Raw genomic sequence first — 17,641 nt, forward strand, 5'->3', positions numbered from 1 at the left:
AAAAGTTTCCTCTAAGGTAGTTATTCCTCACCAAACCATTTATGTTCCATTATTTTCTTAAATAAAACATTAAACCTGAATAGGTAATTTTTGGAAAGGAAATGGAAGAAATGTAAGCATATTCTTTATTTCCACCAAGTGAGCTTTCACTTGATTATGTTACAAGCATGTGGGTTTTTGCAAACTCCTACCAGTGACAATAAATCAAAAAAACACAGATTTTACCATCAAACTGGGGGTGGATGTTAAACCATTCTGTGCTCATAAAGATGTGTGTGGTGTTTATGATGTCATATTGGAATTCCTAGGATATCAGTTATAAACATGGCCTTCATCTTTTTGACATATTTGGTTGTGTGGTTTTGAGCTGATAATAGTATTTAGTATTGTATTATGGAAATAAGAAAAGTATGAATCAGAATTGCTAGATAGATTATATTTAATTTGAGAAAAGAAAGAGTTTTCTCTCTGTTTGACTGATAGTTGTATTATCAAATAAAAAATGGGCAATTTATGTGCAATTTATTCCAAACAGAAGTTTTTATTACAACCAGTATGATCAGGTACCCCAAATCTCAAAGCCTTAAGCATTCATACTTTAAAACAGGAGATGTTAGACTGCAGGGAACTGTGAGAACATGCTGCTACAATCAACTTGTATTTTGAAAAGCCTGTCCACTGAGATTATTTTTTAAGTTATATTCTAATCATCATCTTTCTAACAAATGCTGAAACCATCTACTGGCATGCAGTTCCAAAGGGTCCAAATTGAAGGAAGCACCAAGTCAGCTTTTGTTCAAGGCACAGTGAAATGTGCCTAAGGATGTGCTTGTTCTCCCCCTTTTTTTAAATTGAGTTTTATATTAATATATTAATTTAATCTTATATGTAACAGAAATTATAGAATTGTAATTTTGATTTTTGAGGTAAAAATAGCTTTTAAATATCTCTAGGGTTTGTAACAGCTGTGTTGTTTTAAGTCTGCTTTTCTCCTGAGTCTTCAAAATGTTGAAGATTGGCCTAGTGATAGCCTTGTTGGGTGTGCTCTAAATCAGTGATAACTCAGTGGAGATCAATTAAGTTATATTAAAGAATATAAAAAGAATATTTAAATGAGATTATACCTGTATTTTTAAAATATTGAACACGGACTGATAACTTCTCATTCTCTTGTCTGAGTAAAGTCCACAGCAGCTTCTGAGTGAAACAAAAACAGGTTGTGCCAGCTCATGGCGAATATGGGCGTAACAGAAGCTATATTTTTCTGGCACAGTATTTTTGTGTGCTGCAAATATCATGAGCAGAAACATTTACAAGAGCTTGCTTTGGAAAGACCTTAATTTAAGAAGGTGTCTTGGATTAATTGAGAAATCCTCATCAGGGTGTTTTTGAAAGAAGTATAGGAAGTTTTTACATCATTTACCTCCCTTAGTGGAGGAACTGAAACTTAAAAATGGAAAAGTGTTGCCAATAAACAGAGAGAAGTAAAATTTTGTCACAAGCTGCTACTGCAGCTTTTCACTGGTTTCTCTTGAATTCAGTAGGGTGACACATTTGATAAGAGACTATTAGGTCATTATGAATTTGGAGTCAAAGGCTCTGAGTCTTTACAGGGTTTTGTAACTGTTTATCTGGTTTGGGTAGTTTGGGGTTTTTTCTACCTTCCCAGAATTACAGAGTCACAGAAATTTTCAGCCCTGAACCCAGCACTGCCAAGTCCAGCACTAAACCATGTCCCCAGGCAGCACATCTACAGGTCCTTTAAATACCTCCAGGGCTGGTGACTCAGCCATTTCTCTGGGCAGCCTGTTGCAGTGCTTGACAACCCTTTCAGGGAAGAAATTTTTCCTAATATCCCTACAACTTCCATACAACTAATGCTGCTTTACCCATAATTTTCAGAACTCCATGAAGGTGATGTTCAAATGCCTATGGAAGAACTGTGGGAAGGTACTGAGCACAGCTGCAGGGATTCAGAAACACATAAGGACCATTCACCTTGGGTAAGAGAAGAGTCTTTTTGGGTCTAAAGGATTTGGTATAAAAGTGGAGCAATTGCCCTTGGCTGGACAGATGAACTAGGGGACTAGATTGCCCTTGGCTTCTCTGTCTCATATCCCTGTGTTTCTGAGGAAATTGTGGAATAGTGCATCAAGGTGAATGAGCACTTATTCCAACAGCAAGGCACTTTCTTTTCTGAAATTCTGTCAGCTTTCCTAGAAGGTCAAATGGAGCTCGAGGTTGCACTGCCCTTCCCTGTCAGCTGCACAGCTCAGTACCATTACATCATATGTGCTGTGTTGCACATCATGTCTGGGATGACACTCTGCAGTAGACACGTTCAGGGTATTGCATGAATACTTTTCAGCTGTGTTTCACATCAGGTCAGGTGCTTGTGCCAGTTCTGAATTGAATTAATGCCAAAAGCCACACCAAAACCACAAACCACATAAGAAACCTGAAAATAAAAGGAAATTGAGCTGCATGTTGTCATGGTTTAAAGTACCACAAAGCTGTTCACTCACTATCCCCTTCCTTCCCTGGAAGAATCAAAGGAATAAAGAGTAAATCTCATGGGTTGAGACAAGAACAGTTTAATGGCTTAAACAAAATAAAACACTGATGATAATAGTAACAGTTATACTATTGACTCTAATACTTCTAAGGAAAGGGGAGAGACAGAGAAACAAAACTGAAGATAAATGAGTGATGCACAGTTTACAGTGATTACAGTTTCTCACCATCTGCTGACCCATGCCCAGCCTGTCCCCAAGCAGTGATCAGCACCTCCCAGCTAGCTCCCTCCAGTGTATTTACTGGACATGACATCCTATGGTATGGAATATCCCTTTGTCCTGGCCATGCTTCCTCCTAGCCTCTGATGCCCCTGCTCACTGCTAGAGCATGGGAAACAGAAAAGTTCTTGATTTAGAGTAAGCACTGCTCAGCATCAACTAAAACATCAGTGTGGTATCAACAATCTTCTCATCTTAGATCCAAAAGACATCTCTGGGCCAGCTACTTGGAAGAAAGTAAACTCCAGGCTAGACAAAACCAGGACACACATGTATGTTACTTGGACTAGAAGCAAAAGCAAATTGATCTTTTAGGAGACAAGTTTATTTCAGAGCTGTAATTTGCAGCTGAACTCTCCCAAGTAATTCACTGAGTGATGTACCTGCCTCATTTATAATTACAGTTGGGACTCATGGTCTTCACCTGTTAGATGAAAATACATCTCTGTTCTGTAGATCTGTGTTACCCACAGCTTAAAAATTAAAGCCACCACAAGAAAGATCTGGAGCTCAGGATGGTCTTGAAGAGGTCAACAATTACCATTGGGCTTAAGAGTAAGGCTGTGGGAAACAGAAAATCTCTCTCAAAATGCAGTGAGGAATGCTAATTTGTGCTTTATATTATGGGGACATCCTCTTTGTGGTGTGGGAGAGGCAGAAACAAACAGCAAAACCTTTCTGGAATTTACTGGAGCTAGAAACTTTTCTGGAAAGAGTAGTTTTGGTGAGTGATTGGCTGCATTCTGATGGATGATGCCTCTGATAGAGCCTTTCAGACCTGCTGGACGTGTGTTCTCTCAGCACATTCTGGTCTGGACTTCAAGATAATGTGTAGTCTGCTGGGAGCTACTGCTTTGACTGGGTTGTTCACTGCTAGCACTCGTGCTCAAATGCACATCAGATGAAACTTTAGGCGATTAAATGTCTTACATGCTGTCCTTCAATAAGTCTGCCTCTGGAGAGGAGGACCAGAAAGTCGTGGCTGTGGCTAGCAGCCCATATGAGTGCTTTCTCTGTGAGTTGCATGGTGAGACTGTTTTCTAGCAAATTCTTCTCTTATGTTACAGGAAGTTACAGTGAATGGCAGCTGTAAGTATATTTGATATAATTAAGTAACTTCTGATAAGATTACATATTGTTTGCTGGAACATGAGTGAAGTGTATCTTGCCTGTGTCTGTTATCTTTGCTGTGACTTTCAAAGACAGAGTGCATTGAGATTCTTGTTAACTTTACAATAGTTACAAATGAGAAGCTGATACTTGATCTCAGGGAGTCAAACATCTACTCCAAGGTGAAAGAATTGGTCAAGAATAACACAAAGAGGGGAAAAGAGTAATTCCTACTTCATTTCCCTTTGGACTAGATGATTTTCCTCTTCCCCTTATCTTCAGTCAGAATGCAGATAAAGTAGGAAGGGTTGAAACTGCAAATGTTAATTTATTGACAATATGAATATATTCATTCACACATCTAGAACTTAAAATTTACCTTGGGGTTCTTGCTTTCAATCAATTCTTACTTCTTTCTCTCGATACAGACGTGTAGGAGAGTCTGACTACAGTGATGGAGAGGAGGATTTTTACTATACAGAAATCAGGCTCAACACGGACTCAGTAGCTGATGGCTTAAGCAGTCTTTCCCCAGTGTCTCCATCTCTAGCATCTCCTCCTTCCTTTCCCACCCAAGACGCAATCCGTCCTGAAACTTCCTGTGCCAAAACCGAGACTAAAGTGATGACACCTCTGAGCCGCTCAGCTCCTACCAACCTCTACCTCGTACACACGGACCATGCTTACCAGGTAACACCAGTGCTGGGAGCCCCAGGGATTACACTCATCTCACTAATGTGTAAAGAATGTCACAGCACAGTGTGTGGCTTTTAATGGGCTGAAAGGTTTTCGGTGCAGTCAAAGGCATTTTCTTTATTTAAACTGAGATGCATTCTTCTGAGCTCATTGTTTGTTTGTTTATGTGCCCGCCACAGCTGGTGGATTTTGGCCACACATAGGTGCATACTTCAGGTTGAGAAGAGTTGATCTGTGTATCCTACTGCCCTACATCAGGACCATAAGGAGAACCCTAGGTGATGTACTCAGATGGGGTTTCCTGCATTGTAAAAATTCCCATCCAGTCAGCTGAATCCCTCCCAGTCTTCATTTCAGCTTTGTTTTTATTGAATAAGTACAAGCTCTGCTTGAAGAGTCAACAAGTGTAAGACTGATTTCAAGGATGCCAGGAACAATTAATTTCCTGTTTTTGTACAGTGTGAGATGTCAGTTTGCAGTTGTAAAGTAGAGCAGGAAGAATGAAAAAACAAATATGGTACCTTCCTATTTTTGGAGGTAATGCTTTCCAAATGGCAAAAACTGCTGTCCTAGAACATTCCAGCTAAGTTTTGACAGAAAGCATTAATTACAAAACTGCACTAAAACTTGACATGTTTTGGTCTGGATACCATAAGATAAAAGAAGAATAGAGGCTTTGAAGCAGTGTGGTCCATGACCTGTGTATGCACTGTAGAACTCTGTTAAATTTATCAGATTCAATAACTATCATATATAGCGTTGTGCAGATAAAACTTCTGTGGTGTGTTTGGAGCACACCTACTAAAAGGTCAGCTGTAGGGAATTTACAGGCTTGTTTTAGACTTTTGTGCTTGTTGAAAAGCATGGGTGGAAGCTTGGCATTTCAGGTGGAAGCTGCATCAGGTAGCATGCCAGCCTGGGGACTGATGAAACCAGCTAGGAGAAAGACTTGCTTCTCAGTGTAGCTTAAGCCCTGCCTCAGAGAGTGAGGCAACAAGTCTAGGCTGATAAGTTTTGCTTCATTTGGGATTTGCAGTCATGACAGTCTGCCCTGCTGTTCAGAGACCCACTCAACCCTTTTTTACAAGCAACCTCTGAGTAAAGCACTTGGCCAAGGAAATCCCAATTCAAGTGTTTAAAATCCTTGAATTAGATCTGAATTGATGTATTCCATGACACAAGACTACAAGTGCCTGAGCCCCGTGGGCTTTTCAGGTTGCTCTGGTTTCAATGCTTAATTTCATCAGTGAGGAGTGACACAGTCCCCACTGTTGACAGCTTGCTAATTGGAAGCAGGAGGCAGGGTCCCTGCTCAAGCATTCCAGCTGTCCTGGCAAAGGAAGCAGCTTCCGTGGAGGTCAGTGGCATCCTCTGCCAAGATCCCTTCTGCCCTGAAAGAAGGGCCAGGAGGCGGGGTGGAGATTCAGATCTCACCAGCCAGAGGAGAAAGTGGAGATTACTTCATTGGGAGCAGCTCGAGGAACTTGCATAAGGGAGGCTGAATATTGTTCTTCACAGGGTTCCTGTTAAAAAAAAAAGGGGGGGAAAAATACAGAACCCAAAGTTTGGTCGCAAGAATCCTAAAGAGATCTGTTAATTGCCATTTCCTCTATGACTGGAAAACAGCAGATAGACTACTTGTAGTGAGAAAGATATGAGGAAACTGAGGAAAGTCCTGATGCTCTTCCCTGACCCCATCCTATGGGTTAGAAATTATTCAGAAAAATAATTGAAGAAATTCTGGAAAGTTCAGCAGTTGAGGCAAACTGCACTGGGGGAGCCCTGGAGAAAGGTGATGCTAGAACAATACAGGAGGCAAAAGAAAAATTCTTCTGGGTTCAAGGAGAGCATTCGATCTTAAAACATATAGGCAGTATTTGTTAAGAGATTAAATTTAGGGTAGGAGAAGGAGCTGGAAAGTGACAGAGAACAACAGTGAGTTATTTTGAAAGGGCCTTTGAATGTCATTAGTGAAGGTAAATGAAAAGCTGTTCTTGGCCCTGATCTCACTTTCATTGAATCATTTTGGTAATACACAAATACTATAATAAACTTCACTGATAACAAACCTGGGAGACATCAGCAGGAAGGGAGTTACAGATCAGGCTTATGTGACTGGGTGATCTTAACAATAATAGGTTTTGGATGCAGTTAAATGTCAGAACGTGCAAAGTCCTGCATTTAAGGAACTAATGAGATTTTTCTGCTATAAACTAGAGTAGTTAGAAAATTATGTAAGAAGGAAGCCTATGTTCATTAATCAAGCACGGAATGACTGTGAGCCAACAACAACAGAGCTGTGAAGGGGGGAAAAAATAGTTGTCAGCTCTCTTGGATAAGAAATACCTGGGAGAGAGAGGGATTGTTAATGCCATTATACAAGACCCCCATATAACTTCATCTGAAATCCTGAATTAGAATTCTGGTCAGCCAAATTTGATGTGATGGGCTCCAACCAGAAGAAGTAGAAAGAGGACATAGAGGACATGGGCAGCCTCTCCAGTCCTGGGACTGATACCTCAGGCAAAGCAAGGGACAAGAAGAAAATGGAATTGGTGCCTGGGAAGAAAGTGAAAGGAGAGACATGAGCTAAAGAGGATGAGCATGGGCTATTTCAGATATAAGAGTAATGTTGGCACAAGTAAATGCAAATTATTCATTAATATATCTTGATTGGCAATTAGATGGAGGTCTCTAAGCAAATTAAAGTTGGGATATAGGAATTTTTCAGTTGGTTGTAATGTTTTAGTTGCTTATCTTATGGAAGAGATTGACTAAAATGTTAGCCTGAAAAAGTGGACTGTGCTTGATGAGCAAAGATGCACATCTGGAAACAAGTGAACAAGGTGATAGATATCTGTCTGATCATGTCTGAGGCAGATATTTAGGCACTGAGAAAAAGGAATTGAGCACTATGGTATTTTGAGCAACTGCCAGTTGCGTCAGTTTTAAACTTCATCTTTCTTTACAAAACTATTGTCTGTACCTGTTAAATTTAACTACAGAGGAGCTACAGACAGGTTCTTTCAGCACCTAGGATTCCCCTTCCAGGTCTTACTCAAATACCTGAGGAAGTTGCAGAGCAGACCCTGGGTTTGAGCTGCCATCCTTGTGATGCTGAGCAGAGGCAGTGCTGCCTCACTGCTCATCCAGCTCTCTCCAGTTCTTTCTGTCTGGAGCTCTATGGTCATTCATTCCTTTGCATTTGAACAACCACTGGTACCACCTGAAGTTGCCAAATTGTTTTTGACACCTTTCAGAGAGGTTTTTATATTTTATGGAGCTCAGTGGATGTTTGCTCTGCATGTCTGTGTGGATTTTCTTGGAGCTGTCAGCAGCTTGGCAGCCCACAGAGCATCGCTGTCACACACAGAGGCATGCGGTGGCCTCACCTTCCTTTTCCTGGAAAGGCTGTAGGGGATTGCTTCAGCCCTTGTCTACTTGTAAGATTATCTTTAATGGGAACTATCAGGTTGTAGTTTTTCATCACTCCTCTCTGCCTGGTGGCTCAAGGAAACATTCTCTTCCTGAACCAGTGAGACAATTTCAGCAGCCCCAGACACAAACACTGCTTAAATGAGTGTATTGTGTTATTGTCACGTACCAACAACTGAAAGGCAGAAGTGAAAACTCATTTTAGCAAATTCTTTGTAAGTTTAAACCAAGGAGGGTTCTTTTTTGTTTTGACAGCTTGAAATTCAAGGGTCAAAGTGAGCTTTTGTTCATGCTGGCTGCTCATGCTCCCGCTAGGCAGGGTAGCTACACAACTATGAATTTCATGATTCTGAAAATTAAATGGGATTAAAAAAGAGACAGGGAAGAATTCATGGAAATTCATAACCCAGTGAAAAAACCAAAGGAAAGACATAAAATGAAAAATGCTCAACAGTCTAAGCTCATGTTATCACGCTTGTACCCCAGGGCAGCTCTAGGTATTACAGCCCAGATGGGAAAAACATAGGAGTTCAATGAGCCCAAATACTTGATTCAGTTTAGTATTTCAAGAGCTGTTTTTTGAATCCAAAGGATGATTTACAGCTCCTTGTTCTTAATAGGAAAAACTGTTTTAATTGGGATGACTCTAAACATTTTTCTGATAAATAAGAAATGGCCAACACTTACTGTTAATTGCTTCCATCCAAGAAGCCTTGCTGTCCACACTAAAATTGTGTAAAACAACTGCCATGAGTTTAAGTATGGCCTTGTTTATCACTGTGGAACAAGTGGTCATCTGTGCAGTAGTTTTTGCTTATTGCTGGCATTATTTTAAAAGTTACTTGTATGTGACATGTGATTTTGTCTGTTTTTTTAGCAGATCTAGCTCTTGAAAGTTTTCCATGGATTCTTTTGAGAGCAATCATCTTTCTCTAAACATGGTTCAGGAACAGTGGTGTATATATATAGCTCTGTCCCTTCCTTACTAGCTTATCCATGATTATCCCTCTCACAAGGGTAAAATGCTCGTCACCATGGAGTTTTTTTATGCCTTGGAAAATCTCTCACATATTTACCATTTCAAGGAATGAAAGATCCTTTGGAAGAGGAATGGTTCTTCTTGCTGGAATAATACTTTCTTTTCACACAGGCCACTCCTCCGGTGAACATTCCAGGCTCAGCCAAATTCACTCCCAATGGCAGTAGCTTTAGCATCTCTTGGCAGTCGCCTCCCGTTACCTTCACCGGCATTCCAGTAAGTGCACACCAAAAAGGAAAGAAGGGGAGAAAAAAGGGGTTTTGGATCTTTTTGCTTTGTTTCACACTGTGTAATTATGGAATTAAATGTGACACAGCAGATACCAAAAGGAAACAAATTAAACATATGCCTGAATTTGCCAGCATGGCTGTTTTTAACGCCTTTGTAACTCTCTTTATCAGTGCAGTTAGCTTATTTTTGCATCAGTATCTACAAGCAGGCAATTGAATCTATAGTACATATATTTTTTTAACTATATGCTTACAAAAGAACATTCTGGTAGGTGCAGAGCTTGGCACTATGTCCTTCATTTTTGTGCCATTAAGAGATTTCTTAAAAAACTATACAGAAAATCAGCCTGGTGATGGTTCTGCTGACAGGCCAGTTGGATTCAGGCAGTGGGGCTGTTACCTAAATGGACTTTGAAGGTGAAGCATTTTTGAAAGGCAGCTGAAAGAAACAATAAAATGAAATGCAAAGTCCTGTTTTAGGAGGCTGCAAGTATGTAGCCCCTAATAATAGCAGGAAAATGTTGTTTTATACAGAAAACATGTATCTATTGCATTTTGTTATTAATACTTATTGCAGTTTGATAGCTTTTTAATGAGGATGTATTAGATGGAAATTCAACAGTGACCCTTTCTTCAAAACAACTGGCATACAAGGCCTAATTCTGTGAACAGTCATGCTAAAATCCCAAGGCATCAACAGGACTGCAGAAATGTGATATTTGCTTAAACACAGAGTTGCAATGATTCTAAACATGTAGTACACCACAGTGTGTAGGTGTGGTACTGGGGGGAGAGTGAAAAACCTTCATGAAGAGTTGCAAGGGATTCAGCTTGTAGTGTCTGGTGTGGGGACTGCTGAAAGTAATTGCAAATCACTCTTTATGAGTAATGGGAAATCTTCTCTATGATTAATAGAAATAAATATTAATGTAAAATATCTTCATTTATTGGAAAGCACTGTTTTCGTGATAAATTGATATTCTCTAATCATAAACCTTTATTGATATCATAACATCTCATTTGATATCACACTTTATGAATTTATGAATTTTTAAAGTGTGTTATATAAGGCACATTGCTCATCCAAAGAATCATATAGCTTTTTTTCTCCTGACAGTGAGTATTAGACAAGGCGATAAGAGATACTGTTTCCCTCCCTTCTCTTCACCAAGTGAATCTCCAAAGCTTCTTACTGTCAACCTTTGGCAAATCTTGGAGATTTTCTGCAGAAGCTGTGGCATCCTGCAGAGCTGATAAAAATGAAAGTGACTGAATCAATTACACTGCACTCTGCCAATGAATATTTATTAAATTCCATCAAGGAACAACTAACAGTGAAAGACATCATGCTGGCAGCAATTTCAACAAGAGTGCCTTGACAGAGTGTGCTATCCGCAGAGTTCCCTGAGAATTTGATTTCCCAACAATGGGGTTGATACGGAGTAATTATGAAACTGGCTCCTTTTGTGAAGTAGCAGAAACTGGTGCCAGGAGTGTTGGGAATCTAAAAATGCAATTAGTCACATTGTAAATCAGACACTTAATAGGGCAGGATTAGACACATACACGTTGAGTTTACTTGTTCAGGCAACAGCGCTGATCTGTGGCTGTAGAGTGGAGAGTTCTCAATAGAATTTAAGAAATGCTAAATCACTTTCTGAGAATTTGGTGGAGATGGCAATGATTTAAGTACAATTTGAAAGTAATCCCAATACAAAAGCCTGGGGAAGCAGTGATGCAGAATTATGAACTGCTCAGGGAACTGTTAGAACTGCCATTATAGCTCTAACAACATTTATAAGGCTGTTTAACAAAGAAAAAACCATAATAATAAGAAAAAAATCTTCCAGGTTTGCACACATTTGATTCCTTTGTCATCAGTGTGATCATTTATGAATTACAAAGGCTTACCTGCAGTGAAAAATTATGTGCAGTAAGTGATGGTACAAGTGCAAATTTATGTTAAATACTTGTATTTAAATTAAAGTTTTATTTCTGTTTCAAAGTCAATTGGATATTGCTTTACAAAATCAGGGGTCTGACAGTTCCCACCTTTACACTGAGTGTAGGTACTTCACCTACATTCAGACTTTCTCTGATGGGGTTTATTTAAGGCCAGACTATATGACAGAGCCAGCATAACAAACTCACACAATTGTGACATACACAGTCCCTGAGATGAGACACAAATTTGTAGTACCCAAGGGAACCTCAGAGAGTGAGTCCAAACCATTACTTTTTGTCTGACCCTTAATATTTAAGGAAGCAGTTTTCTAAAATGGCTTTGGAATACTCTTCTAGCCTGGACAAACTACTGAATAGGAAAAGGTTAGGTACAGATTTGAAAAAGTGCATAGATCTACATATTTTCAATATAGTCTCCTTTCACATTTATTTTTTGACGCATATTGTTTCCCTCTTTCATTCTTGTGGACAGTGAATTTCAATGACATTGAGCACTTCCTGCTTTCTGTCCTGGGAAGTAGGGTGTTCAAACACCAGGAGTTGCATTAAGTCCTTATTTTCAGAAAGTCTTTAGCAGAGCAGCACTGAAAGGCCTTTGTGAATATGGGCGTACTTATCAGCAAGTAACTGAGCACTTCAAAGCAACCCATACCTGCTGCTGGATCAGTTGGGCTCAGTATGTGGCTGCTCTAGGCTCAGGAGTGTTCACAACATCTAAACACAGGCATTTATTTAGACATCTTGTAGTAATAAGGGAGGAGAAATGGCCAAGGTCACTTGGTCTGTTCATCCTGGAGAAGAGGAGACTGAGGGGAGACCTCATTGCAATCTGCAACTTCCTTGTGAGGGGAAGAGGAGGGCCAGGTACTGATCTCTACTCTGTGGGGACCAGGGGCAGCACCTGAGGGAATGGCCTGAGGTTGTGTCAGAGGAGGTTTAGGTTGGGTATTAGCAGAAGATTCTTCCCCCGGTTTGGGCACTGAACAGGCTCCCCAGGGAAGTGGTCACAGCAGCAGCTGGCAGAATTCAAGAAGTGTTTGGACGGTGCTGTCAGGTACTGGTCACGGTGTCATGTGTGACTCTTGGGGATGTTCTGTGCAGGGCCAGGAGTTGGACTCAGTGATCCTTGTGGGTCCTTTCCAACTCAGGTCATTCTGTGGTTCTGTAATTAGGGGAACCTCCAAAGCTGTTTGTGCTCTGAATCATGCACAGGTTAGATTCCAAGGCAGATGGGAAATACACTTTTTCATAGCATTTTTCTAAGAAAACTTTGCAGATGAAAGGTTGAATGTTGGAACAGTTATGAGTTACTGTGAGGTACTGTTCTTTGCATGAAGCAGAAAGGACAGACTGATTTTTCTACCAATGGAGGCTGAATTAGGAGACTTAATCAGCCACACCCTAGGGATGTGTGAGGAGAGAGAATTAAATGATGCAAATGGGATGTGCCATGGTGAAGTCCATATGTCTTGGTACTGGAGGACTTAAAATAATGACCATGTACTTCCACTTCTAGGTAGTGTGTGGTAAAAGTCTTCCTGAATGTCAGTATGATCTCCACCATCTGATACTTAGTTACATCTGCCTGCTGTAAGACCCAAAAAGGTTGAACAGGCAAGATCTTTGATCATCTGATGTTTACAGGTCACAAATCTTCTCTCAAACCACAATTTCCCCCCCAGGAGTTGTAACTGGAAACTCCAGGTCCTTGCTTCAAACAAACAGCGTTATTTCACTCTGCATTCGACAGTGCTTCAGACATGAAAAGCCTCCAAGGGCAAGGATTGCCTTCTCAGGGCTTGTTCTTAATCTGCTCTCAGTGTTCATGTAGAGAGCATATGACTGGTATTGGTTAGACCTGTTGCAAAGCCTATCAGAATACACTGCAGCTCAGCTTCAGTGCTGTGTAGCTGCCTTGGTGTGCCAGTCTGTGGAACCATTGTGCAGAGACCCTCTCAGGAGAATGCAAGGGAGGAGTCTGCATGCTGTAATTACTGCTCCAGCCTGATCTCTGTTTGGAAGTAGCAAGATAATTGCTTATAACATAGGAGGACATCCAAGTACTCTTCTTTTCAATGACAAGCAGCTAATACATTCTTAGATGAAACAAGGAAAGTGGTTGATAAAAATTTGGAAAAAAGTAGCAGGGAACAAGCTGCCCTTAGTATTCTGGAGGGATAGAACAAAAGGAGCTAATGTGGGATTTGGATGTACAAAACATGGTGAGCTGGCAGAGAGAGAAGAGATTTCTTTCAAGTTTTGCAGGTATATTTTGTATATCAGTAATGGTCTGAGTTTGTTCAGAGTGTGAGCCACATACGCACTTAAATCAAAAATTTCTCCTGCTACTTGCCAAGAGTAAAAGTTGAAACGAGTGTCTGCACTCAATGACAAGCATTAGTTTTTTGCTACCATAAATCAGTAGTAGCTTTAAAATAGACTTTGTATCAAAAATCAAAGCACATACAGTAATTCTCTTCAAGTGAGGTCAGTCAGTTCCCTCTCTTCCAGATATTGTAAAACTTGAAAAGGGCAGGAGGGAAAAGTCATAGCAGTGCAGAGAACTATGATCACATCTGCAGTTCCTGGCAGCAGGAGGCTGACTGTGCACTAGATGCTACATTCAATATACAACAAAAAAACGAGTGTTCAGAATTTTCTTCTGGTATTTTAGATGTAAAGTGGTTGTGGCCTTCACACAGGAGCAAAATAAGACCATAGTAAAATAATGTAGGTATCATTTAAGGCCAAGCTTTATGCCGTGTGATCACTTGAGTGATGTTGTCAAGCCCCATGCTCATGTAGGAGACTTCTTTGGAAAGTCTCAGAAGACCAAACTCCACCCTTCCCTTGGAAACATTCACATGCTGAGAAGGTTTTACTGTGTGGGGTAAGGAGATACATATTGTTAGCAACTTTGATCAGAAGGGCTGCATTGTGCTCCCTGCCTGTTAAACCTCGAGGGGCCCCGCTGGAAGTGCTCTTCAACAAGCTCTCTTCTCCAAGGGTGTCTCTCCACAAAGAGTGCCAAGTGACAGGCAGGTGCAACAAGTGAAATCCCTTTATTTCATAGGAGATTTTTGGTATTGATCTCAGCACTGGACAGAGTTTATTTTTCCAATTATTTTCTTTGCTTATTGGAGAAAGTTTTCGTAAGAGCTATTCAGAGTTTTTAAATAAGAATGGATGTATTTCTTGTCTTTTTCAAAACCTTCAGTAATGCTGATCTGTATTTTGGATTGCTCTAGAAGGATGACTAGAAATACAGAGAAACAAGGAGAATGCTTGTTTCTAAGCATGTACCTAATGCTAAATTAATTTTTCACTTAATTATGTTTGTATGTTATATAGTCACCTTTCCTGGGTATCCTTGCCACCATGCAGCATAATTTGCATTTTCTTAGAAAAAGTATTTATACTGCATTCATATGTGTGTGTTGTTTGTAAGCAGCTTTTTTGTCTGTATTGACAGGTCTCACCAACCCATAATCGTGCTGCAGGGAGTGGAGAGCAGAAACAGACCCACACGGTTCTTTCATCACCGCCTCGAGTAGCATTTGGCTTGAGGTATGGGACCATTAGCTCCTGCTGACACTACAGCCTCACAACCTGCAGGGTGTTCTGTAAATAAGTTGTCAGTGGCCAGAGGATCAGAAAAAGCCCACCACCAACCCTGGTTGCACTTGTCAGGCAGGTTCTTGCTAGAGCTCTTCAAAGAAAGTGTTCAGAACCTATTTTTCTTTTCACTACCATCAAAGGTAAAGTTCAGCTGCACTGTCTGGTTTTGCACTTTTCCCTGAAAGGTTGGACTATCTCACATGTTTATCTGCATTCAGTCAGAATGGCATTTGGCTTCAATTGAACTATAAGAAGCCCTGTCTTACAATAAATTAGATTAGGGCAAAGCATTTTATGCCTTGTCTTCCTAGACATAAGCTGCATTCATTACTACTAAATTTAACTGATATTGGACCAGAATCTACTTTTAAAGTCTTCAAAAAGGTTAAAAAATCAGACTGTAATGCTAAATTTCTTACAGTAAAGAAACTCCTTATTTCTCACAGTCCTAAAGGTGACTGTACCCTAAAATGAGGCAAAAAGAAGATTTCATGCTTTTCATTTTCTTCATGACTCTCAGATCATTGCATATGCTACAAACCAAACTTGGGATCTTCCCAAATCATGGATTGTGCCCATTAATTCATGTTCAGTAATCAGAAAATATGTGGCATGCAAGAAAGGAATCCCATGTGTGCCATGCAACATAAAATCAGGTATTAAACAGTTCTGTTGGTACAGTTACTTTATTTAAAGATTCTGGGACAGGTGGCATTGCAGTAGTGAACATTGGATTGCTTGGTGAAGCATTGCTCCTCAGGTTTGCTGCCTTGCTGTGTGTTGAATTAAAAAATCCATTTTAACAGTTACTTGGGTCATTTTCTAAACTTGTGATCTTTTGAGTGTGGTTGTAAGATGGAAAACAGGACAAGTGTTACAACTTTAAAAGCAGGTGCTGCCCAGCTTGCTGGCTTTGGGGACCACAGAGGAGGTGCACACAAGAATGTGCTGCAAGTGAGAGCAAGGGTTAAAACTTCCCACTCACTCTGTTGTTTTTCAGTCAATGAGCTCAGAGCAAACTGCAGGAAGGACCAGCAAGGTTAGGAGCTGGTAGCTTTTCTCTGCTTTGGCATAGCTGATACTTCTTGGTGGTCAAGGTCTGCTGCTCTGAGCTATTCCAAATATTTTACCACAGCTCTGCAGCACTTCAGCCTGACATGGCCTGGCCTGTATTGTGGAACAGCTATGGCTGCCCATTACAGCTTGGCACTTCATGTGGCTAAAGTATAATTCATTAAGTCCAGGTGTAGTTGCTGGCTAAAGTCAGGGCAGTATGTTCCTGGGATCATCCCAGGAGCAGAGGAGTGGGCTCAGCAGCTGCTACAGAAGCTGTGGAAGCCAGGCAAGGAGAAGGCCTGGTCCCTGAGAGTGATGAAGTCCCAGCCATGCATGTGTCTGTCACTTCCTCAGCTCCCAGCTGGAATGAAACCAGCCCAAACCCCATGAAAAGCCATGGGTTCTCTACCTCCTGCAGTCCACTGAGTTTGTTGTCCTGGTCTTAGGGTGAAAAGCAAAACTATAAAAGCATCTGGTTAACAAGCTTCCCTTTCTCTCTGACAGGAAGCCTAGAGGGGAGGGGAAAAAGTGTCGGAAGGTCTATGGGATGGAGAACAGAGATATGTGGTGCACTGCCTGCCGATGGAAGAAGGCCTGCCAAAGGTTCATCGACTAACCATTGAAATTATGCAGAGGATTTGGGGAGGGGGAAAACAACAGCAGAAGCAGATTGCTGCAGCTGCGCTGTATCGCTTCCCATTTTCCCCTCCAGTGATGTTGGGGGTTTTGGTTTTTTGGGGTGGTTTTTTTGTTTGTTTGTTTTGGGGGTTTTTTTTGGTTTTTTTTAAGAGCTTTGTATTTCAAAATGAAGCACTTGTAGCCAAGGAGAAGCACTAATTAAAACCTGTGTGGAGCAATAGAGCAAAAAAAAAAAAAAGCAAAACCAAGACCACACAACAAAATCTGTCTCAGCAAGTGTGGAAACCAGAGCAGCTATTAGTGTTCTTCTGTAAAAGAAAGGAAAATGTTAATTATTTTGCTAACTCTGTGAGCTGCTTGCTCCCTAGGATCATTTTTAACCATTTCAGTCTTTCTGCTGTGAACATCTGTATTTGCTAAACTGAACAATTTTTCTTTTCCTGAAACGAAGATCTCTTTGAAAGCTTTCTAATAAACACTTCAGAGTCATATAAGCTACAGTTTTCTCAACAAAAGCTGTACTAAGACTGGAGACTGCTAAATAATTCCCCTGATACAAATGATCATGATTATATTTTTGAAAAGGGCATGTGGGGAAGAGTTGGGATTTTCATTTGATTGTTTATAGGAGAAAAGCAAAGCTGATTTTGCAAGAAGGACAAGCAGCACTCCTGGAAGTTTTTTAAAAGAGGTACAGACCAGTGGAGTGGAACAAAGTAATTTAAGTACCAAATTGGATTTTGATCCTCTAGAGGAAGAAAAGCAGCAATGGCAAGTCACCAGCAGATACTGTCACAAGAAGTCTGAGGGAAGAAATGCGGTGATGCTTGATTGAAACCCACAAGGATATAAGGGGGCTCCAGTAGCTTTTCTTATTACTCTCCCCTTTCTGAGGGGGGGTGAACAGTTGGACCAGCACAGCTGTTGCTGCAGGAGGCCTGTGAAGAACTGGTAAATGCAGCCACTAGGATTATATGTAATACCTTATTCAGGGAAACAATCCAGCCCAGCAGTTCTGCTTTTGCTTCCTTTTCTCTTATTTCAAAGATTGTTGTTAA

The 17,641-nt window shown here is 40.6% G+C and overlaps 1 protein-coding gene across 1 annotated transcript in view; it reads left to right on the forward strand.

Annotated features, from left to right (window-relative positions):
- Positions 1–17,313, forward strand: part of ZNF704 (zinc finger protein 704) — an 85,907-nt gene extending 68,594 nt beyond the window's left edge. The window contains exons 5-9 of the mRNA XM_054275443.1: positions 1,903–2,003; positions 4,334–4,595; positions 9,187–9,291; positions 14,743–14,837; positions 16,449–17,313. Coding sequence (XP_054131418.1) covers positions 1,903–2,003; positions 4,334–4,595; positions 9,187–9,291; positions 14,743–14,837; positions 16,449–16,560 — 675 coding nt within the window. The 3' untranslated portion in view covers positions 16,561–17,313. The remainder of the gene's footprint in view (positions 1–1,902; positions 2,004–4,333; positions 4,596–9,186; positions 9,292–14,742; positions 14,838–16,448) is intronic.
- The last annotated feature ends 328 nt before the right edge of the window (positions 17,314–17,641 follow it).

This window comes from Melozone crissalis, unplaced genomic scaffold (genome assembly GCF_028551555.1).
Source record: "Melozone crissalis strain CALT ecotype California unplaced genomic scaffold, PUWL_Pcris_2 ptg000002l_1, whole genome shotgun sequence".
NCBI classification, from domain to species: Eukaryota; Metazoa; Chordata; class Aves; order Passeriformes; family Passerellidae; genus Melozone; species Melozone crissalis.